The sequence below is a fragment of the Aulonocara stuartgranti genome (genome assembly GCF_965226115.1).
Source record: "Aulonocara stuartgranti genome assembly, chromosome: 14".
In the NCBI taxonomy this organism is placed as follows: Eukaryota; Metazoa; Chordata; class Actinopteri; order Cichliformes; family Cichlidae; genus Aulonocara; species Aulonocara stuartgranti.
In genome coordinates this window covers 13359668-13383533 of record NC_138950.1, presented here as the reverse complement: position 1 = coordinate 13383533, position 23866 = coordinate 13359668, and the positions used below count along the sequence as shown (strand labels likewise).

At 41.2% G+C, this 23866-nt stretch overlaps 1 protein-coding gene across 3 annotated transcripts in view; it reads right to left on the bottom strand.

The window, feature by feature from the left end:
• The window catches only part of cadm1b (cell adhesion molecule 1b), a 169041-nt gene that overhangs the window by 13658 nt on the left and 131517 nt on the right, over positions 1 to 23866 (bottom strand). For 2 of the 3 annotated variants that reach the window (XM_082503404.1, XM_082503403.1), the window contains 4 exons: positions 20306 to 20464; positions 17561 to 17657; positions 17115 to 17287; positions 8164 to 8214 (listed from right to left, as the gene is read on the bottom strand). In XM_082503404.1, coding sequence (XP_082359530.1) covers positions 8164 to 8214; positions 17115 to 17287; positions 17561 to 17657; positions 20306 to 20464 — 480 coding nt within the window. The remainder of the gene's footprint in view (positions 1 to 8163; positions 8215 to 17114; positions 17288 to 17560; positions 17658 to 20305; positions 20465 to 23866) is intronic. The other variant, XM_082503405.1, reaches the window with a different exon arrangement.

Here is a 23866-nt window from a genome sequence, read left to right as displayed (position 1 = left end):
TTCAATTTCAGTTCCAAAATTCAGTTTTTTGGAACTTACATCCGGTTCCGGTTCAAGCGCAGATTAATAGAACTACGTTTTACTAGCGGACCGAAAGTGTTACTGACGGGAATCTACAGCGTCTTGAGTTGAATTAAGACTTCAGAAGTCATTCGTCATGTCGAATGACCAGCAGATAAACTCTCAGGTTGGTAATAAATGTATTACATGTATAAGAACAAGCGTCATGTTAACAAAAGATAGCCGTACAGTAACTGTTATGCTTATTGTAGCTGTTAGCTAAAAACGCTAATTTAGCGTAGTTTGCCCTGAATTCAGCTTTGACAACAAATATGATCGACTGTTTCTAGTAGAATTCCAAAGTTGTCATCTTGGACCCTCTCAGAGTACCCCCTCTGTATGCTTGCAGAGACCCCTACAGTATGGAAACATGCAAAACGGTGTCCAAACCTTTGTATTTTAGCTTTATTTATGTCTTACACAGCATCCCAACTCTTTAGCTAACTTAATAACTTTAGCTAAAGTGAATAGTTAGTCTAATTCATTAGTGCAGCATTACTGGATCACCTCTGTTTGAAGTGATATAATGTGATATACAACTATCACTGAAACAGCAAACTTTGTAAATAAGCAAACAACACTTCTCATTCTCTAAACGTTTGGCCACAGCTGTAGATTACACTATCAGTGCTTGTTCACTCTTGACAATAATTACATTTCTAAATTTACTTTGTGCATTTACAGGTAAACAATATCTAATATTTTATCTAAATGACTGCTTTGTCTTTGAAAAGGGTGAAGAGCCTGAGGCCGGTGACAGTCCAGTTCTACTCTAAGTACAGTGGGGCAAAAAAGTATTTAGTCAGCCACCGATTGTGCAAGTTCCCCCACTTAAAATGATGACAGAGGTCAGTAATTTGCACCAGAGGTACACTTCAACTGTGAGAGACAGAATGTGAAAAAAAAATCCATGAATCCACATGGTAGGATTTGTAAAGAATTTATTCGTAAATTAGGGTGGAAAATAAGTATTTGGTCACCTCAAACAAGGAAAATCTCTGGCTCTCACAGACCTGTAACGTCTTCTGTAAGAAGCTTTTCTGTCCCCCACTCGTTACCTGTATGAATGGCACCTGTTTGAACTCATCATCTGTATAAAAGACACCTGTCCACAGCCTCAAACAGTCAGACTCCAAACTCCGCCATGGCCAAGACCAAAGAGCTTTCGAAGGACACCAGGAAAAGTATTGTAGACCTGCACCAGACTGGGAAGAGTGAATCTACAATAGGCAAGCAGCTTGGTGTGAAAAAATCAACTGTGGGAGCAATCATCAGAAAATGGAAGACATACAAGACCACTGATAATCTCCCTCCATCTGGGGCTCCACGCAAGATCTCATCCCGTGGGGTCAAAATGATCATGAGAACGGTGAGCAAAGATCCCAGAACCACACGGGGGGGACCTGGTGAATGACCTGCAGAGAGCTGGGACCAAAGTAACAAAGGTCACCATCAGTAACACACTACAACGGCAGGGAATCAAATCCCGCAGTGCCAGACGTGTTCCGCTGCTGAAGCCAGTGCATGTCCAGGCCCGTCTGAAGTTTGCCAGAGAGCACATGGATGATACAGCAGAGGATTGGGAGAATGTCATGTGGTCAGATGAAACCAAAGTAGAACTTTTTGGTATAAACTCAACTCGTCGTGTTTGGAGGAAGAAGAATACTGAGTTGCATCCCAAGAACACCATACCTACTGTGAAGCATGGGGGTGGAAACATCATGCTATGGGGCTGTTTTTCTGCCAAGGGGACAGGACGACTGATCCGTGTTAAGGACAGAATGAATGGGGCCATGTATCGTGAGATTTTCAGCCAAAACCTCCTTCCATCAGTGAGAACTTTGAAGATGAAACGAGGCTGGGTCTTCCAACATGACAATGATCCAAAACACACCGCCCGGGCAACAAAGGAGTGGCTCCGTAAGAAGCATTTGAAAGTCCTGGAGTGGCCTAGCCAGTCTCCAGACCTCAACCCCATAGAAAATCTGTGGCGGGAGTTGAAAGTCCGTGTTGCTCGGCGACAGCCCCAAAACATCACTGCTCTCGAGAAGATCTGCATGGAGGAATGGGCCAAAATACCAGCTACTGTGTGTGCAAACCTGGTAAAGACCTATAGTAAACGTTTGACCTCTGTTATTGCCAACAAAGGTTATGTTACAAAGTATTGAGTTGTATTTTTGTTATTGACCAAATACTTATTTTCCACCCTGATTTACCAATAAATTCTTTACAAATCCTACCATGTGGATTCATGGATTTTTTTTTCACATTCTGTCTCTCACAGTTGAAGTGTACCTCTGGTGCAAATTACTGACCTCTGTCATCATTTTAGGTGGGGGAACTTGCACAATCGGTGGCTGACTAAATACTTTTTTGCCCCACTGTACATCCTTACAGTGGCTCACAGGACAAGGCCACATTACTGTCCTGCCAGAAGAGAAGAGAAACTTCAGAGTCTTCATGCAGTTCAACACACCTGTCATATTCCATATGACAGGGGTCTCAAACTCCAGTCCTCAAGGGCCAGTGTCATGCAACTTTTCCATGCCCTCGAGGACTGGAGTTTGAGACCCCTGCCGTATGGTGTTCATGCTGTTTTCTACCCCACAGTTACAGCATGTCTGACTGCCTGTTCAGCATATGCAAAAAATATATGATGAGTTTAAGCATGTGATGACTAAGGCCTTCCATTATGGTGTTTGTCATCACATGTCACGGTTGATCTGATATCCTCGTGTTGGTGTTGTTCCCAGATCATCATACTAATTGTTGTTCCAGGATCAACATTGCAAGTGACCAATCAGAATGTTGTGACGTCATACTTTTGCGACTTCGGGAAAAAACGGCGTAAAACAAAAAACTGTACTAAAGCTGCGTGAAACCGCCTCTGTCCGCCGATCAACGGACCCTGACCCTAACCCTAACCCTTTAATAAACAGTAAGCAGAATTGATATTGTCCTTGCAACATTGGAATTTCATAAATGCACGAATGGCTTGGCGCGCAAAAGAATAACGTCACAACAATGTGATTGGTCACTTGCAATGTTGAACCTGGAACAACATTTTCATGATGGTCTGGGAACAACACCAACACGAGGATATCAGATCATCCACATTTCATGTGGATGATCATTTGGAATAAACAAAAAAACTAAAAACTTGTTACTTCATCTTTTATCTTTATTATTATTATTATTATTATTATTATTATTATTCATTTTTCATTGTTAGGCATTGGGTTTATTTGTAGTAGTCCTTTCCAACTTCTTTCCCTCTTCCATGTCACTGTGTCAGCTTGTCAGCATCTATTTGGGTTTGGAAGTGGAACAGAAAGTAAGGAAATCCAAAGTGCCATTAAAACCAGGAGAGGTTCTTATATTTCAGAAGAAGGGATTAATTCAAAAGAAATTACCTCAATGCCATATTTTATTTAGGAACCCTAGAGAGCACTTTGCAAAATAACACATTCTTATAATGTCACCGTCAGATGAGCCAAGCTACAACTGTCAGGGAAGGTGATGTAGGTACAGAGCATATGAGAGTGGTTAAGTTAATGTCTCTTGTCTAGATGAAGGCACAAGAGGGATCAATGGCAAGGCGTAGAGATTCAGTATCTTCAGTCTTCAGTGGACACTCCATTTCTGGCACAAAACACCTGTAACAGATGGTCGATTTAGGAGGTGACCCGACAACTTCAGCCTGTCAAACATAGTAATGGAGCAGTATGTTTAAAAAAAAAAAAAAAAAATCTAATTAAGCATGCACTCAGTACCCTAAGAATTATTATGGTAGTTAAACACAGTGATAGTTGTATATCACATTATATCACTTCAAACAGAGGTGATCCAGTAATGCTGCACTAATGAATTAGACTAACTATTCACTTTAGCTAAAGTTATTTTTTTTAATTTTTTTTTTTTAAATGACATCAGAAACAGCAGTATGCGACATTACGTGATGGCAGAGCTTCAGTTCATCCTTTGTCATTTTTTTTTTTTTTTTTTTTAAATAAATAGGACAGGGGGAATGAATGAGAGAAAGAGGGGGAGAGAAAGAAAGAAAACCAAAGGGGAGAAGAGACGGTGAGAAGGGGGGGGAAGAGAGAGAGAAAAAAAAAAAAAAGAACTCCTGGGTCACCTGTATGGAGAAAAAAAAAAACAAACAAAAAAAACAAACAGAGGAGACAGCAAACAACAAAGAGCAACATAATAATAGAGAAAACAAAGCACCATCACAATAAACTAGCTAGCCATAGATATCAATATTTACTAAATAATAAACGATATTGTGCAGCACGCAAGATAGACAGCGCACAGTGTGCTTTGAGGTAGCAGCCAAGAAAGCTTTAGTCCGCGTCTGTGAATACCCATGTGTGCATACCTGTGTGGATCAGCATGCTTGCATTCCAAAGGTTTCTCCATGTAATGATCTGCTAGGGAGTGTGGGGGGGCCACAGCCCCGTCCTCCAGGGTGTGAAGCGGGTATGGAGGAGATCAAAACTCCAGACATCCAGAGGCCCCCAGAACACAAGAGACCATGGAAGACCAACAGAGGGGCAGCCGCGCCACTGTTCCAGTAAGAGCTGAGGAGAGTCCCAGATGAGGGCTCGCCCAGCAGCCGCGGAGCAGAAGTCAGGGGGAGTTGCAGTGACGCGCCCGTGAGCTCCGCCGGCCCCCAGCTGCGCCTGAGTGACCGAGCCCCAGGCCGAGAGGCCGGGGGCACCCCACCTCCAAAGGGGCCCGAGCGAGCCCCAGGCCCCAGGCCCCGACAAGCGGCCGCCAAGGAGTGAGCCGGTGTGTACCCGGACGCCCACCCCCAGACACAAAGAACCACCAACACACCGACACCTGAGGGAGTCCGCCACCGGCAGGGGAAGTGGTGGTGGGTGGAGATAGGCCTCCAAACCTTGGAGGGCCTGAGGTGTCCCCAGAGAGGTGGCGTCTGATACCCAACCTGACATATAGACACAGACATACAGGCACACACAGACACAAACATCCATTCCCACCCTCATGCTCTCATATGCACTCACTCCACACTCAACCAACGTGGAGACAGACATAAAGAGACGCTGTACACACAATCACACTCCCCAAGCGTACTCTACAAACCGGGTCTAGGTACCCTTGTCCCTGGATAGCTAAAGTTATTAAGTTAGCTAAAGAGTTGGGATGCTGTGTAAAGCTAAAACACAAAGGTTTGGACACTGTTTTGCATGTTTCCCTACTGTAGGGGTCTCTGCAAGCATACAGAGGGGGTACTCTGAGAGGGTACAAGATGACAACTTTGGAATTCTACTAGAAACCGTCGATCATATTTGTCAAAGCTGAATTCAGGGCAAACTACGCTAAATTAGCGTTTTTAGCTAACAGCTGCAATAAGCATAAAAGTTACCTTACGGCTATCATTTGTTAACATGATGCTTGTTCTTATACATGTAATACATTTATTATTAACCTGAGAGTTTATCCGCTGGTCATTCGACATGACGAATGACTTCTGAAGTCTTAATTCAGCTCAAGACGCTGTAGATTCCCGTCAGTAACACTTTCGGTCCGCTAGTAAAACGTAGTTCTATTAATCTGCGCTTGAACCGGAACCGGATGTAAGTTCCAAAAAACTGAATTTTGGAACTGAAATTGACTGGTGAGAAGTGAAACTGAAATTATTCGAGAGCTGAATTTTTAAAGGATAAAATGCAGTTTCAAAGCAAATCAATTCATTTTCAAAATATAAAATTCAATTTCAATTTAGTGATGATCATTTTCAAACCATAAATTCAATTTCAAATTAGACTAATTCAAATTCAGTTTTCAAAAGCATTTATTCAAATTACAATTCAGATTCAATCTGAGCAATTCAAATTCAAATTTAACTTATTCAAATTCAGTTTCTGATGGCACAGATTTCTGCCCATAGTTCGCTCACAGCCATCGATAGTACCGAAGGCAACCCCGAAGACAAAGTTTTACAACCCAAAATATCGCCCTCTGGTGGCCACTAAAACAAATGCAGGTTTAAGGCACTTCCAAAGCTTGACTGATGTTAAATTTTTAAGACTGATGCCAATAACAGCAGTCGGTTGTTTAAAAATCCAATAGACACATGAAACATAAACATATTTCTCTAAAGGTTGTGATGTTTAGTTATTCATTAGCCTTTACTAAAATAATATGACATCAGACAAATATGGCAGTTTAGAAATAATCTTCTTTCAATGTCACAACAAGTTGTCAATGAGCAATTGCTTCGATCTCAAACACATGTTGCTAACAGGAAAGTTGCAGAGTGCCTTCTGGCAGAGAAACTATGCAACTATGTAAAGTTATTTATAGTTTACAATTATGTGAAGTTTTTAATCAGTTTGTAAGCTACATAATTATGTTTGGTTTTGTAAGGAACACTACAAGGATATGTGAGCAACTAAAGTAGCTAAAATAAATGCTACCAAACTAAAACAAAATAAATGCTACCAAAGATTTACTGTACTGTACCTTTAAAATCACTAAGGATCACATACAGTAGCTAAAGAAGTTCAGTTGCCTCTGATTACAAAAAAAAACCCCTACAGTGGTGGCCATGCCAAGTCAAACCAGTCTAAATGAATGAATAAAAAATAGTTCTGTATACTTTATTGGAGAGAGGAAAATGCTTTACTTTGCTGTTATGCTGATTAAGGTAGCGCAAACCAATCTACCGCAAGCCAGCTTAGCATTGCCCCTGTGACAGGGTATTTAGAAGAGTAGTGAACTGCAAGAAAGCTCAATTACATCCTCCCAGCATGTACTGAGTAAATCACGTTAAATCCTCTTTTCAAGCCTGTCTTTCGGAAATTACTGGAATGTTACAGCAGAAAACACAGAGGCGACTGCAGCAGAGTAACTCCGAGGAGAAGAGCTTAGAGAAAACTGCAGAGTAATGCACAGCTTTGCAAAGCAACTTCCTGTTGTGACTCTGCCACGCCCAGAGAGAGTCAGAAAGCTGAAATGAGGCTGTAACCATGCAGTGCGATCACTGACATGCAGTACTGCAGATAGTGAGGACACATAAGGAAATATTTCTTAACTTGCTCTGGGGAAGAGCTGTGTCATAGCGGTTTATGGAGGAGATCTCGCACATATAGCCCTGTTTTTAGTAAATGAATGCATAATGCACACAAATACTGCTTAAAGGCCGGTGATCCAATGACTGTATAAATGAATGCTGTCTGGAAGCATCCCCCTCTTTAGACTCCCGTAGCTCTTTGTTGCACTCTTTCCAACTTATTGGTTGCTTTTTGCTTTTTTATGACTTTATGAATTGCAGAGTGGTCAGAACAAAAGAGGAAAATTGACATAACTCTAAAGTAGCTATTGATAAACTGATCTATTCTTTAAGGATAGTTTTTGTATTGAAATGTCACATTCTGGCATATCTAAATGTCAGCTCCCAAGGTTGCCTCACCATCTGTCTAGCCTTAACGGTGCTTTTGAAATAATAGCAAAACTTAAAAAAAAAAAAAAAAGGTTTATATTGAAATGAATGTTTTTTTTTATTTTTTCAGCCGGGGTAAATCAAAGCGTAGAATCCAGCACACAGATGATGCCAAAAGGGTGCTCTGCTAAAAACACTGCAAATGAACTGCCTTTCATTGAGTTCATATGTGTTTGAGAAAATAGTTATTGATGTTTTTTGGCCTCGCAAAGACGAAATGTGACTGGCATTTGTAGAGGAGATGTAAAGGGCATTATAATATGATGGATGGGCCGGTTGAGATATAGCTGCAGATGCTGATAAGATAGCAGAGCAGCAACGCGGAGTCTCTAAATTTTCTCAGATCAAGATCATGTGACTGGAAAAGCCTGTGACAGGTGTCTCTGGCAGCCCTGCACTGCCTGTTGTCATTGTCACCTATCAGAGGCACTATCTGATTAAAACTGGCCATCCACAGTCTCTTAGCTGTAGGTACAAACCAGCGTTCACTCTCTCGCTCTCTCCAAACATCTTATCGCACTTGCATGCAGGCTCTCTCTCTCTCTCTCTCTCTCACACTCACACGCACACACACACGCACACACACACACACAACTATTAGGAGGGACAGCAGTGGGGGCATACAGTACCTTGCGTGTTGACTGGGTTGGTGGTGGGTGTGGGGATAGTAGTGGGAGCATCTAGATGAAAAAGAGTAAAAAATAAAGAACATGTATAAGAAATAAAGAAAGACAAGAGTAAAGAAAGAGACAAAAGTCATTGAAGATGAAAAGCTATACTATAAAAATTATGATATGCACACATTTTAGCTACGGTGTGAGTTACTGTAAGGTCATGCCCGTAGCTTTGAGACTGGTTCAAGGACAGAGCAACACTTTTTAAGTTTATCTTAAAACAGAAGTCAGGTACAAAGTCAGGCACCCGTATGAACATTTAAACATCGTTTGCACTGTTAATTCATCCTCTTCTTACTGGTCCTAATGCAGCAGTTCTCCAATCAATTTAAGTGATTTGGTACTTTTTTTTTTGCAAAACTCAAGAAAAAGCAAAAAGAAAAAGAAAGAAATTCAAAACTTTTACAGGGCCTTGCCAATGTCAGTTAAATCAAAATCAATCAAGCACCTTTCAAAGTCACATTTTTTAAGTTATGAAATCTTTTTGTCTAACTAATCATCTGCTGCAGCTCTACAGAGAAACACTGCCCAGGAAACAAAAGGAGGAAATTGGGTTCTAAAAGAATTTGACTTTAGAGGATAGCCTCTTATTCAAGCCGGGGCACAGAAGATAAACTTTGTTTTGCAAAAATCGGGACTGCTTTTGTTCTCAATTTATTTTACTGGAAATGCCTAAGTAGCACGGACCAGTATGAGTCGAAAGATTAGAGCAAACAAACATGTGTTCATGTTCGTATGGACACCTGACTGGTGTTTTAATACAGACATGGAAAAATGTGGACCTGTCCTTCAAGCAAAAGCTGTGATGTAAAAGCTAACATCAGCATGTTAACATGCTCAAGCAACAGTGCTAACATGCTGATGTTTCAGAGGTAACATTTTTACCATGTTTGTCATATTAGTTTGTCCAGACGTGGGGGGGGGGGGGGGGGTGAGGTGCAGTGTCTGAACTAAATTTAAATGGCAAACCATCAAGTAATTGTTGAGATAGAAAAGTCTGAGAATCAAGTCATCCAGAGTCATCCTCTGGTGAATCGACATTGCGTTTTCTTGCTGGGGATGACCATCGTAATACACAATCATACACTTGGCTTTTAAAAATAAGCCTTCAACTGCCACGTGGAAAAACTGCTTGTAAAATGTCCACAGTTGTCGTCACCTACAGCACCCTGGAAACCCAGAAAACTGAGCCTTGTAACAGTTTTATGAAAACATGTATTTTAACCTTTATCTTTTCCTAAACAAGTGCTAAAGTTTTTGTGCCTAAACTTAACTGAGCAGAACCAATGAAACAAGCAAAAGAGTAAGTAAGAGTAAATTTCAAACTTCAAACCAGACAAACTTAAAATGGTCCAAGCCAATCACATGGCAGTACCTCAATGTATTTAGGCATGCGTATATGGCGAAGGTGACCTGCTCAAGTTCAAACTGAACATCAAAAAGGGGAAGAAAGGTGACTTAAGTGACTTTGGTTGCTGGTGCCAGACTGAGTATTTCATAAAATGCTAATCTACTGGGATCTCTAGTGTAAAGAGACAATAGCCCAAAAAAGAGAAAATAACCAGTGAGTGGCAGTTCTGTTGACGTCAATGCCAGAAGTCAAAGAAGACTGGTCACACGGCTTTAAGCTACTAACAGTAATTCAAATAACCCCTTGTTACAACAAAGATATGCAGAAGAACATCCCAGAATACTCAACCCCGAAGCAGATGGGCTACAGCAGCAGAAAATCACACTGGGTGCCACTCGTTTAAGCCAAGAACAGGAAAGACAGCCGAAGATTCAGGCAAACTCATCAAAACTAGACAGCAGAAGATTGGAAAACATTGCCTGGTCTGATGAGTTTTGATATCTGCTGTACCACCTGCAGATGGTAGGGTCAGAATCTGGCATAAACAACATAAAAGCATGAATCCATCCTACCTTCTAGCAACAGTTCAGGCTGCTGCTGGTGGTGGTGTAATATTGTAGCGGGGTATCTTCTTGGCACACTTTGGGCCGCTCATTTAATGCCACAGCCTACCTGAGGCTATGCCGATCTTCTTATGGCTGCTTCAAGCAGCATAATGCAACATGCCACAGAGCTCAAATCATCTCAAAGTGGATTCTTGAACACAACAAATAATTCACGTTACTCATATTGCCCCCACAGTCTTCAGATCTCAGTCTGATGGAGCACCTTTAGGATGCGGCAGGCCAGAAATCTGCAGCGAAAGTGTGACGCCATCGTGTCTACATGGACCAAAATCTCTGAGGAATGTTCCCAACACCTCGTTGAACCTGGTCATGAAGAATTAAAGCAGATCTGACGACAAATGGAGTCCAACTTGGTAATGTGTACCTAATAAAGTGACCGTATTTAAAAACATTGTCCTTTTTCAGACATTTCACAAGTTAAGAATGATCGTTCATTTCACTAAAAACAACCTCATAGTGTTTCTACAGGTAAGCCAAGAAATGAAAGTATTTAGCACACATCATCTGGGGATCATGAATAGGTGAATACCAAAACCCCATTAAGTAGTCGCTGAGCCCAAACAGTCATGTCACTATCATGGCTAAAAATACAATAAAAAAAGGCATTAACATTTCACTATACAGGGGTTGTTGTATTATATTTCATAATGACAAGCTATTATATTTCTTTATTTGTAAAAAAAAAAAAAAAATTCTAATTAAGTATGAATAATAATGCCTGGCAATCATGCAAAGGTATTACTATTTTCCACAGTCTCAATAATTGAGTCAGGCTGCAAATTAAAGCACTTTGGTGGTCTCCCGCTGCAGCACAGCAGAGCCCTGAGTTGCATCCCCTGCCCCACACTGTACTGATTAGGCCTGTCACTAACCCCCAAACAAAATAATCAAAAAGACAGAATGGAGGGCAATTCAGGTATGCAATAGTACTAAGGAGGGCTGAAAGCTTCCTCATCAGGGGAATATATGCCAGGCTCTGGTGCAGAGGGAAGACAGCACGACCCCTTGCTGTGGGAGAGTCACAGCAGGGGAAATTGGCTGGCTGTCTCCATGCCTTTACTGTCTGCACTCCATCAAAAGACAGCAGTGGGGGACCACACACTCCCAAACTAATGATAAAACATCAAGGACAGCATAATGTTGCCGCCGGGGATGGAGTGTATGGCAGAGGTGGTGCTGATGGTGGTAGGGTGTAGCATCGGGTATCAGGAAGAGATTCGGCTCTGACAGTATTTGAAAAGGGGGGTGGGCTAGATTTCTTTCCCTGTGACCGAAGGCAGTGTGATAGCTGAAATGTCAGTGTCTGGAAGAGGGAAATTGGCCATTCAGGGATGAGGGTCTTCACAAAGGCCGGGATAGGATGTGGCACATATAATATCCAGACGAACAAGAATTCTCCATGGGCAATTTCCAGGCTGAATGACTCTGGGCTCAGCATTATGAGGGCTGAAATATGAGTGTATTTTTGAGAGACCATATTTTCAGGGAGCATTTGTATCAGTGAAGAATTTGATATGAGAGAATTTAACCATAAAGTGAAACAATGTAGGAGAAATTGTTTATCTATGCCTGCTTACACCTGCCTGCCAACATGACGGCGTGGAATGTATTTTACTTGTTTCTTGTTTTCTCTGCTTACTTCTCTTAGTTAAAAGTGCCCTTTATATAAAGTTTTGCAGAGGTATTCTATAAAAACACACATAGAGAAAAAAAGCCTGTAAAAGAGGTTGCATCAATTTATCTAACGATTTCTCTTTTTTTTCTTATTGCGACGAAAAAAATCGGCAAGCTGTTGTGTTGAAACTCATTCCACACTGTGTTGCATGTTTCATAAAATCAGTGTGATTCACAAGGACACAGTTTCCCGACAGCCTTTCATAAGAACAAGGAGACCCACGAGCCCCGTCATGTTATGTCGAAACCCTGATAAACCCTAAATTCCCAGTGCTTGTGAAGCTTTGATTTATTTTTTTTGTCTGTAGAGGATTTTTTGGGTCAGGAAGTCAAGTGCGGGCTTAACCATGGTGGCAAAGTGAGGGTTGTTTTCCTGCCAACGGGCAGCATGTGTGAGTTATAGCATCAGGTCACCTCTATGAGAGAAAGGCCTCTCTCTGACCAGCTCTCCCTAACAACACACACCAGCCAGAGGGCACAATTCACCGCCTGTTGAAGGCACACCCTTGTGGAGAACAGCATGACAGGCCTCTTTTTCAGCCTTTCAACTGGCCACATACAATACGAGCACTACAATGGGGCTTGATTTGACGTGATGTTACATCGGCCTCACACCTGTCCCGGCTGTCACGCAGTGAAAGGTCATTAGTCTTTTTGAAATAGGAAGAGCCCGAAGAACCAGTGCTGGTAGAGGGTGGCAACAGGCTGAAACTGATAGACAATTCAGGCCCAGCTCTATCAATAATTCTGCAAGCAAATATTTATCAAGTACAAAACAGCTCATTAAAATAAAACTATTGGTTGCAATGCCCTTAGTTAAATAAAATACTTTTTTTTGCAACAGGCGTGTGATGGCTTTAGCAGGAGCTCGCAAATAGCAAAACAAAGCAAAACTGGCAGATAAGAGAGGGAAAATTGCATTTTACAACAGAAAAATATGAGCCTAATGCTAGCTGGCCAGATAAGAGGGGTGCACTGCTGGAAAGCTATGGAAAAAAATGGCACAAGGTTATCACGCAAAGAGCAATGCATGTTGCAGAGACACACATTAATTAAGCTACTGTTGCAAGCATGATTAGTCTGGGACAACAAACTCTCACGTGGACCACAACATGATTTTTTTCTGGCATTAAATCCTCCAGAAAACAGGAGTGGGAGTCGCAGATATAATTATATGCAGTTTGAGCACCTTTTACCAATCTCCTGTGTCTCATTACGGAGAGCTAAAGTCATGGAGCGTCCACCATTTGCACACCAGAGAAATGGTGTTTAATGGAAATTGGTAAAATATGTGGATAGGAAGTTACTAATTGAAGGAGTCATGGCCAAAGGCACAAACACTGACAACGCAGACACTGTAGCTTTTATTCGGGACCGGAGAACATTCGCTTCCCGTGGCTTTCAGTCATTCACGTAAGTGTTATGGGTGCAGAATGAATCAAATGATACATGAATTTAACAGCAGTAGACACGCATCATGCATGAGTTCCTAAATGCCCGCAGGCGATTCAGTCGAAACTTCTGAACTATTAGAATATTATATTACTTTCAAGATCTGTGATGGGGAGTCAAAAAATGCTTATGCCACTTGTTCAAAATTGGAGAGGATTTGATCTGAGAGAGTACAATAAATCTTTGATTCCGAGGAATCTTTACACAGCAATTAGAAATTTAGCCGTGGTAGCTTGAATAACGCTGCCTTGAGTGAGCTATTTGCTGGCATATGCTGTCCTTTTGTTTGGAAGTGATCATTATAGGCCCATTGGGAACAAGCAGATGCCATCATCTGCCTGGCAGAGCACAAACCATGGGGCGGCAGAGTTATGGGAGTTACAGGAAATCTACGTCATGGTGACAAAGTCACGCGTGTCAGCTGGTGAAATAAACACATTAGTCCTCGAGCAGAACTGCTGAATGTCAGACATACAGTGATGAGGAATTCTGTGTATGTTCCATTAACTGCGTGCAGGGAGACATTTTTATGTGACTGAAAATATTCCAGCAATGATAAAATGGAATACCAGCGCTTTTCTGAGTGCTTTGTGCCTCAGAGATTTGGATTAGCGACATCCTGCTGTGTTTGAAGCCCAGTTTAGAAGACATTCCTAACACCCCACATGGTTATTCTTCAGAAAATTCAAACCATCAATAGCACCTATGCAGTTTCAGCAATCACGGGGGAGTCATTTCACAACTCTGTAATGCTTCCAGGTGTAGAAATTCAGTCTCAGGTTACTCTTACAAAGCCCCAGAAAACCATCATCCCTGCTCCAACAGTAGCTGTTTATTCTTCCTTAATTCCTCTAGAGTCTGACAGCTTTTTGCATCCTCTGCACAAGACCTTGTCCCTCCATTAAAATCCTTTTCAATGCTGGCCCTACAATTGGTGAAATGGTGTTGACATGAAGGCCATTACAAACACATTTACTTTCACAAATGCACATCTTTCAGCAACTGCCGTAAACATCTGCTCATCAGCTAGACAGAAAAAAAAAAAAAAAGAACTGTTACATTGCTGGTTTTTGACACACAGTTCATGGCTGTCAACATGACCTAAGCAAGCAGACTGAGTAATAATCAAAACAATATCACCAGCAGGAAACCTGCAATCAGCTCTTGCACAAAATCCACAAAAAGCCAATTTTGAACAACAGAGCCTTTCTCATTCGACTCTGCAGCTTTGCGCATGTTAGGCTTAAATGTGAGTGTTGATTTTGGAGGCCAAATTTAACAAACTGCATCAACCCAGCATGGTTTGGGTGGTTTTAAAACCAAGCTGTCCTGTTTCTTTCTGGGTTTTTAATTCGGAGAGAGAGACGATTGGTTCACTTTAAAAACACATAGTTGATATTATTCTATATGCCGCGTGACTCCTCATACCAGTATCGGTGAAAGGAATACAAGTGCTATGACCACAACAAAATGTTTACTGCCACACAGATTGGATATAAAGCATATACATACAAGGAATTACAGTAAAATAATGATAAACATACAGCTTTAAATTTATTTTTTATACAGCTTAAAGGGTAACTCATTGACTTAGTGCCTTTTCCTTCACTTTAACAGTTTAAGCTGTATAATTTACCATGACTGGCATCCAGACTAGATTCGGTGTTACAAAATCCTGCCAGTGAGTACACGCCCGAAACTGCGAATTTTAAGTTTCTTTCCACCCAAAGAAACATCCCCCCTGCACAGGATGAAAGAGAAAACAGCCTCCAGGTTTAAAGGGACAAACAAACCACAATCTCATCTGAACATCAAGAATCATTTTGATTCCAGCCCCTGACATTTGTTTAAAGCAAAGACTTACAAGCAACCGGCAATAGGTTATGAGTCTTAGGTAAAAAGAAAGAAAATCTATTTGAGGTAACGCAAACATGTATTTTTGTTTATATTTCCTGAGAGCCTAAACAACAGATTCTCATTCCTGGTCTTGTGTATGGTCACTGGCAGACAATGCTGTTGGCACACAGGCAGGAACAAATTGAAACTTGGGAGTGAAATACAAAATGCTTCTCTAAACAGCAGGGAGCAAGCACTCCAAGGAGAGAAAGCTAAACCCACCAACAATGGCTGCACCTGCTGAAAATTTATTTTCCCCTTATCCACATCACCCCTGCCAGCCACCAAAAATAGGAAATTAAGGTCCAAGTAGTGTGTACCTCACTGACATCAAGTTACGAGATTTCTAAATGATGAAGTCCGCGGTGCTTTGTGCAACTTCAAACAGCTACCTCCTGCTGTTCCCCCCTCGGGGATTCAAGTGCAAGTGCCTGATGCCTTTAAACAGTTGTATGGAGAAAAAAAATGTTTTCAGAATTATGTGCAATTGCATCCAAGTAAAATTTACTGGCAACGGCAAAAGTAGTCGAGTTAGTCATTAAATCCCTATGTTTAGATTTTGTTTTGTGTTCCATTTGGTTGTTTTGTTGAGGATTGTACTGTGTTTAAAAGAAAACAAGAAAAACACAAAAACTCCAATTAGTGTGAAAAGGCTGACAGGCATGTTAAGCTAAGAAGAAAATGAGGCCTCAGTGAAGAGAGGTTAACCAAGAGGAGCAAACTGTCTGTGAAATTTAAAGTCAAGTCCTGGGAGAGATGGTCCCTCAATTGCCCTTTACTGGATGGCCGGAGAACACATTGAAATTCCAACCACTTCGACGTAAGTCAACAGCACCACGGCCGATCTTGATCACAGAAAATGAAGTAATAGCCAATATAGTGCATAGTGTTACGCAGTGCTCTTAGGAATATGGTACTGTTTGTGCATGAGTGTGACGATGCATGTCTGTATAATCCTTGTCTCCACTGGTGGTAACGGAAGGTGCATATTTCTGATAACATTTCTAAATGCATCACAGTCTGATAGCATATTTCTGCACAAAGCAAGGTGGCGTCTATTTCCAGACACGGTGCAGACTTTAAAAAAGCGATAACCTTACAAGGAGATACAAAAAACTGCATTAAATTAAAAATGGAAATGAATCAATAAGTGTTTAGTAGACTAGGCGTCAACAGGCATTGACATCAAGGCTAAAAGAAGTGACCTACTTTTCTTTATCTTTGCTAATTGCTCAACGATAACAACTCAGACATTCTAGGAATGCAATGCTAAATTAGTCAAGTACCTTCTTAAAAGTGTCTGTGTCCTTTATCAGTGAGCAAAACCAGACAATGAATGATAAGCAATTCCACAGAACGGAGGAAGAACTACAAAACACAAAAAAACCCCACATTTGAATAGTTACATTTGGGCCACACATTCAGGGGAGGTAAGTATAATGTGATATAACATATAGCTGCTTCTGGGTTTCTACTGGGTCTGATTTATTTGCTGCTGCTTCAAAAATAATAATATACCATAACACAGCTCTCTATTTGGGTTTTTGACATCCCAGTGTAATGCCAACAGCCACTTTATCCATCCCTTTGTACTCCACATACTTCAGAGTCATCATACATTGATGATACAGCTACAGCTAAAATCTTCAACATGAATTCAAAGCCCTGTGGATTTGTCAGCTGCCGCCACCTTTTAAACTTCCTATTTCTCTAAATAACGGCTAACGTACATCTATGCTTGAAAAGTGGCTGCTTGTATGTACACAGTGTGCCATCACTGTAACACAAAATCATAACCACCAAAGCTGCCGAAGGTCTTTAAGTCTATAAGCTTTTCATAGGAATGATGAGAATCGATGGAGGTATTTAAAATAATAGTGTAAAAAGGAATAAAGTATAACATCTACCATGTACATAGAGGATGTAGTCGACATAAGCCTCTCCTACAGCATTGGACGCCACACAGCGGTAGGTGCCATTGTAGGACTTGTTGAGGTTCTCGATGTAGAGATCAGAGCCGGTGACCACAGCATGAGGCGGCACGTCCTCATCTACTCTCAGCCAGTTAATCTGATGGGGACTGGAGAGCACAAATACCACACACATCACTCAGCCTCTGTATATCCATCGTAGAAATCTGAAATAAAGGTCAAATCTGAGAATCTGAGAAGGGCCATTGGCAGGCCCTGTCTAATGATGTAGTTTATACAGCATGCTAACAACTGGTAACATTTAAATGGTACACTGAAATGTAAAGGTTAAGAGGGTATTTGGACTGGCGGGGAAAATAATATACAGTGGAAAATAGAAAATGAAACAGAAGTCTCAAGCACTGAAATGCATCCATACTCACTGTGGCTTTCCTTCAGCGATACATGTCAAATCCAGATTGTCACCCTCTCTGGTTAAACCTTCAGGATATGTCACCACGATCTTTACTTCTGGTTTATCTGGAAGTTAAAGAGATCAGTATTTACAATGCTTCAGTGGTGTAAGCTATAATCCAGCTGACTTTCTTTCTCATACTTGCAGCTAAAGGGTGTGTTAAATGATTATTGGACTCTAAAGCGAAGCGCAGTGAGAAACAGACTTCTAAATGAAAGAAAAACAGTCAATAACGAAACATAGAAGAGTATGAAATGATTATAGATGTGCTCACTAGACATCCAGTCCGCCTGCAGTACCTTATAGTAAAATGGCTTTTCCCCCCCCCCTCCTCTTATCAATGCTAGCCAAAGATTGCCAAAATGTCAAGCGGTTGCAGTCAAGCTTTCTCTTTTTCCTTGAAAGGTCAGACAAAACAGTTATCTTCTGAAAAAAAATTAAAATTCTGCACAGACTACAAAAGGGTACCTTAACCTTTCTTTGATGTTTAACAGCGTAAGGCCGTGTGCATTACCTCTTCAATCAATTCACCATTTAAAGAACACATAAACATCACTGATACCTGAGGAGAAACGTTTTCCCTTATGATTGCTGTACCTCTCAGGCCAAGGCACCATTACACTCTAAGAAACACCAGCTGTACGATAAAGCAGTCAAATACATGCGACACATCTACGGCATGAAGGTCTGAGGATACTACAAGTCTTTCTAAGACCGTATCAACTGCAAGTTATTTATTCCTGTGTGCGCACAGTTCATGCAGGAGTCGTGCAATATGGCAGTGTAATCTACACCGCAGCATGGCGCAAGATCTACACCTGATCACGCTCAGCTATAACGCTGGGTTCAAGAGTCTGTTACTTCTTGCCACTCTGTCTTGCAAGTTTCCAGAGATGTAAAAGGAAAGTGTTTATTATATATTACATGTTTATTTGTGGGTTTTGCATAGTTTGCACTTCCTTTGGAGAGATCTGGAAAAAGGAGGATGTACCGTCATGTGAAAAAGAATGTTTTTCACAGGACTCTATGCAAAACTAAATATACCCTATGATGCAATACGTTGTAGAACCACCTTTCGCTACAACAAGTTGAAGTAAGTTTTATCAGCCTCTCACTTTGTTGTGGAAGAATTTTGGCCAAGTTGCTTTGGTTTATTGAGGTTTGTGAGCATTTTTTTAAGCATAGCTCTCTTAATGTCTCACCCCAGCATTTCTGTTTTATGACCCATTTTCACCAAGCTTTGACTCTACAATTATTTGGTATAAAGGACAGTGGCTGCAAAGCTCCCAAATCATCAACCCTCCACCACCATGCTTGACAGTTGCTACGAGCTGTTTGTGCTGATATGCCGAGCCTAGTTTTCGCCAAAGGCTTTGCTGTGCTCTCTTAATTGCCCCTTGGGGATAAATAAAGTCTTTCTGATTCTGATTCTGTGCTTTATGGCCAGATATCTCCACTTTGGTCTCGTCTGTCCAAACAAGATTATTCCAGAAGCCTTGCGGTTTGCTCAGATGCAACTTTGCGAATCGTATTTTTAGCGAGAAGAGGCTTTCTCTTGGCAACCCTTCCAAACGAGACATATTTGCTCAGTCTTATTTAAAAAAAAAGCAGTCATGAACTTTAACATCTAAAATGCTAACTGAGGCCTGTAGAGTCTGAGATGTCGCTGTTGTTTTAATGTCCACTCACTTGAAGATTATGGCACTGTGTCGAGTCAACACACACCCACATACAAAAGTGCTAATGATCAGTTAATCAAGTGCTTCATGTTAGCATCACCTGGCTGCTGTTTCCTATGAAAGCTGTAAGGGTGTACTTAGTAGTTAACATTCTTTTTACACTGCTGTTGTTCACCGTGCAGTCAACCATAACGGCCCTTCCAGGTGGCTTCTGTCTGTGTTTACTTTCAAACTCCAACACAAACATTTATGGCTAAGATTACCCACAGAACTCCAGATTAAGTGTACTAGGCTCATAATCACATTGACTTATATTATCTTATTAACCCTTTCCATTCATACAGGTGCCTTTACTGAGATTAGCCTGTGTGTGTTACTAAAAATGCACTTTGTCATCATCTTTTGAAGGCTGAAGGAATTATTATTATTATGCTTTAATTATTTTTGCTGTTTAGAACAGGTTCAAAAGATCATTGTTTCCCAGGTAGTAGTTTCTGCCCAATTTACAACTTTGACTAGGCGGACTCACTCTGGCCTGGTGATGCGGAGACTTGTGCTTGTACTTGTATTTCAGAATTTTCCCAAGTGTCTATTATCAATACAGCCCAAGGTTGTTCATTTTGTCCTCACAGTTGTAAGGATTTGAAAAATCAATACAGCCAAATTCTGTGCCCACTGCTCAACTGTGACAAAATAACCAACACTGTGGTGGATTCTAACTCTGGTAGAGGTATAAATATGCTTCTAGTAACTCTAAAAGAACCCTGTCAGTGCTCTTGCTTATCTGGCTGTGTAGGTTCTCTTATTCTTACATGTAGTATTTTTTACTTACTTTTTTTGCAATCAGAATCAAGTGTTACACCTGAAACATCTTAGGTGTGAAGTGAAATGAAGGACATCTGATATCAATGGCCCAGCCTCACTAATAAGCAGTTAACCCCTCAACTATCCCAGAAAAGAAACAGTTCCCGACACTGTCTGTGGGGCCTCGGTCTAGTTCTAGGCTTGAAAAGACTGAGTTTTGGGTCACTCACAAAGTACTTCCAAGTGTCTTTGAGCCAGGAGGTCCTTTACAGCTGGGTGGTCAATGATGCAGTCCACTGGCATTCCATCATCCTCCTTGGTGACAGAAAATCTTACCCGGCTGGTAACAGTAAACATCCTGTCATACGTCTCCTCAACTGTTGTTTCACCTGGAAAACCATCACAGGGATGACAGGAAGAGAAAGTTAATGGCGAAACAGGGCAAAAACAAATCTGAACTCCTGCAGCAGCAGCAGCAGTCTGCACTGGCTTTAATGAGCAAATAGTCAAAGCTATTAAGAGAGCATTACCTGTCAAAGAGGACTACTTTCAGATGGCATTTACATTTAATTTATGATTCAGTGATGTGGTGCCCAGGCGAGACTTTAGGGGATTCAAAGAGTCCGAAGGCCTTCGATTCTGACGAGAGCAGCGAGGAGCGGCTGGGTCATATCCAGCCTGATAATGAAGGCTTCTGCTGCTCGAGGGTTGAGCATTGTTGGGGCTAACCCTGCAGTAATCTGCTGCCCACTAGGCCCTAGGCTGTCAGAAGGGCATTCATTTAGAGAGCATTACAATGCCACAGGGGCATTGCATTAGCTGCAGTGCTGAGTGTGATGGTTTACTCGCACTTAATGAAGTGAGGAAATAATTACAGCCCCACACTGACCTGCAGCACACTTCCATTTCAGCCTTGTCACAGGGGAGCTGTGCCGGACTCAGTGAGGGCAAAACACTGTTGTTCCACAGTTGATGATCACCAATACACATATATGCGGCCTCTTGATGGATATTAACCCCATGTAACATATACGCACCAACCCAAGACCTGCCTACATAAAATTTAAAGTACTGGGAGCAGTAAGTGGTCAATGCACTTGTGGGCATTAAATTTGACCACACTGCCAGCTGCAATGAGGAAACAGGCAGTCGAAAAAGTGCACTGACCATTTGAAAAGGGTAAGTAAGTAATAACAGTAATAACAGCAGGAATACAGTGTCAGTGTGAAGAGGCTGCATTAAAAAAAAGGGTTTCATCTAAACAACAGCGATCTTGCTAGCCTGCACAAAAATGCATAAAAGTGTTGCAGCATGTGTTTGTGCCCTGCAGTGGGTAAAGGTGAAGGTTCTTTGATTAATCATGTGTACTACTACATCTCAGCGTCCATGTGGACATGCTCACTCTATTTTAGACCACTCAACTGATCTGGTCTTAAAAGACATCTGATTAGAACCTGATATCAGAGCCAAGAGGAGGTGCAGGAGTCTCATTCCCTTGCAGACCACTTGAATTACAATATGCTGCAGGGTTTTAGTGGGTTTTTGGTCCAGTGATGCCAAAAGCATGGTGCCTACTCCAGCTTAATTATGCCATTTAACTTCACTCGAAAAAGCACCACAACAGCAGTAAATGAGTTTATCCCAAACATCTTTAGTTAAAGTTGAGTCCTGTGATCAGTGGGTACTTGTTCCTTTCCAAATAAGAGCAAAAAAAAAAAGTCAATTAAGAGCCGTATTGTCACCATACAATCACAAGGTCAATGAGGGCATTTCCAAGCACACCTGCCAGGAGCAGCGCCCTGCGCGCCAAAGAGTTGGGTGAAGTGGAGTGTAAACTGAAGAGATGCGGTGATTAGCCATTTTTCTCTCGGCCAGTCGCACTAATTGCCTCAAAATCACAGTGAAGCATTTAGAGCGTGCGATAACAACAATCACGGCAGTTTACGTTATGTTTGTGTCGAATAAAATGTTGGTTTGCAATCTCTGACAGGGTGTACAATATCAATTTGAGGCATGTCAAATCGTAAATAGAAAGGTGCATACAGTATGAGAGAAGATGCTTTAAAAACATGACAACCTTGTCCTGGCCAAAGAAAAGTGTGTCTCTATGTGTGAGAGTTTGCGTGTGTGTGTTTTCAAGCTTCATTCAAAACTCACTTACAAAATTGGCTGGTGTATCCTGTGTCACACCATGTCGTATTGTGAATGGTTGGTGTGTGGCCATGGGTCGTAGCAACAGTCACACTGTGAGATTTTGTTTTATTTTGTTTTTAAATTCTGGCACTCTGGTGCCTTGGTGGAAAAAATCAACTTGGCCAGTAGCAGACACAGGCTCTCACAGATCTCACAGGCTACCAACATTTAAGACTGATGAATAACAGTCTTACCAGGTTTCATAATTGCACAGTGTAAAGAAAACTTGATGAAAATGTTTCAGGATTTGACACCATAAATTAAATATATGGTTGGAATTCTTTAAATACAATGTAAAAGCCTTAGCCAACCCCTTATTTCTTTATATTTTGTAAGAACTGGTAAATGCACAAACTTAAATGCAAATACAGCATATAAGGCAAGAAACCAGACTTTCCACAATTCTGACAAGTATGAAAGTCAATATTTGGCATGATCACGTTCATTCTACAGCACAGCATGAACTCTCTTAGGCGGGCGTTCTTGTAATTTGTAATCCTTAGGAATAGTTCTCCAGACTTCTTGAAGGACATTCAAAGCTCTTCTTTGGATTTTGGCTGTCTTATGCTCTCATGTCTGTCAAGATGATCCCACACTGCGTCACTGATGTTGAGGTCCAGGCTCTGGAGAGGCCACTGTGTGTTTTCCTATCCGGGTATGCTTTTACTGCATTGGCAGTGTTTTTAGAATCATTGTCATGCTGAAAAATGAAGTCATTGCCAATCAGACACATTCCAGAGGATATTTCATGGTGGTTTACAATTTGATTTTCCATGCTCATAATTCCATCAATTTTAACAAGATCCGTTAACCACTGGCTTTAATGCAGCTCCAAAGCCTAAAAACCTCCAGATGGCTGTAAGACAGTGACTACTGTACCTCTTTCCTGACCTCCACCATGCATATTGACAGTGATTTCAACCAAACTTTTCATTTTTGAATTCATCACTCCATATGAACTGTTACCACCGATTTTCAGTCCAATTCTTGTGTAATTTGGGATACCTTAGCCTTTTAGTTTTGATAGCCACCCTTCCACTGAGACCATTTCTGATGAGGCTTCAGTGAACATTAGATGGATCAGATGATGCTCTCATGCTGTGTTTCAGATCTTTGCTGGAATTTGTCCCATTTCTTAAGGGTATGCCCTTTAGATACTATCCATCTGCTGTAAGACTGACACTTATTTGTCCACCACTTATCCAGTTTCCTCAATGTTTTAATGACACACTGCACACGTGCATAACAACTGCAAAGTGGTTTTAGTTAATAGTTCTTTGGGAATGCAAAGATCTATTTTATGCCTGTCAAACGGTGTTATCTTTGGCATTTGTCATAGATTGAACTAAAGAAATGGGAACAAATGATGCGGTTTTGTAACAGGCTGCTAGTAAAGTACTTAAAGATACAATTTAATATTGATTCTTTGCTAAGTTGCCTGTTATGTGCAGATGCAACACACGTCATCCCTTGAGTTAGGAGGCTTTTTTATTAAATTATTTATTGAATGATTTATAGGTCAGCGTTAAACCGCTTAACAAATAATAAAAAAATTGCTCTGAAAATTGGACTGGACTAAAAATGACTGGAACAGGCAG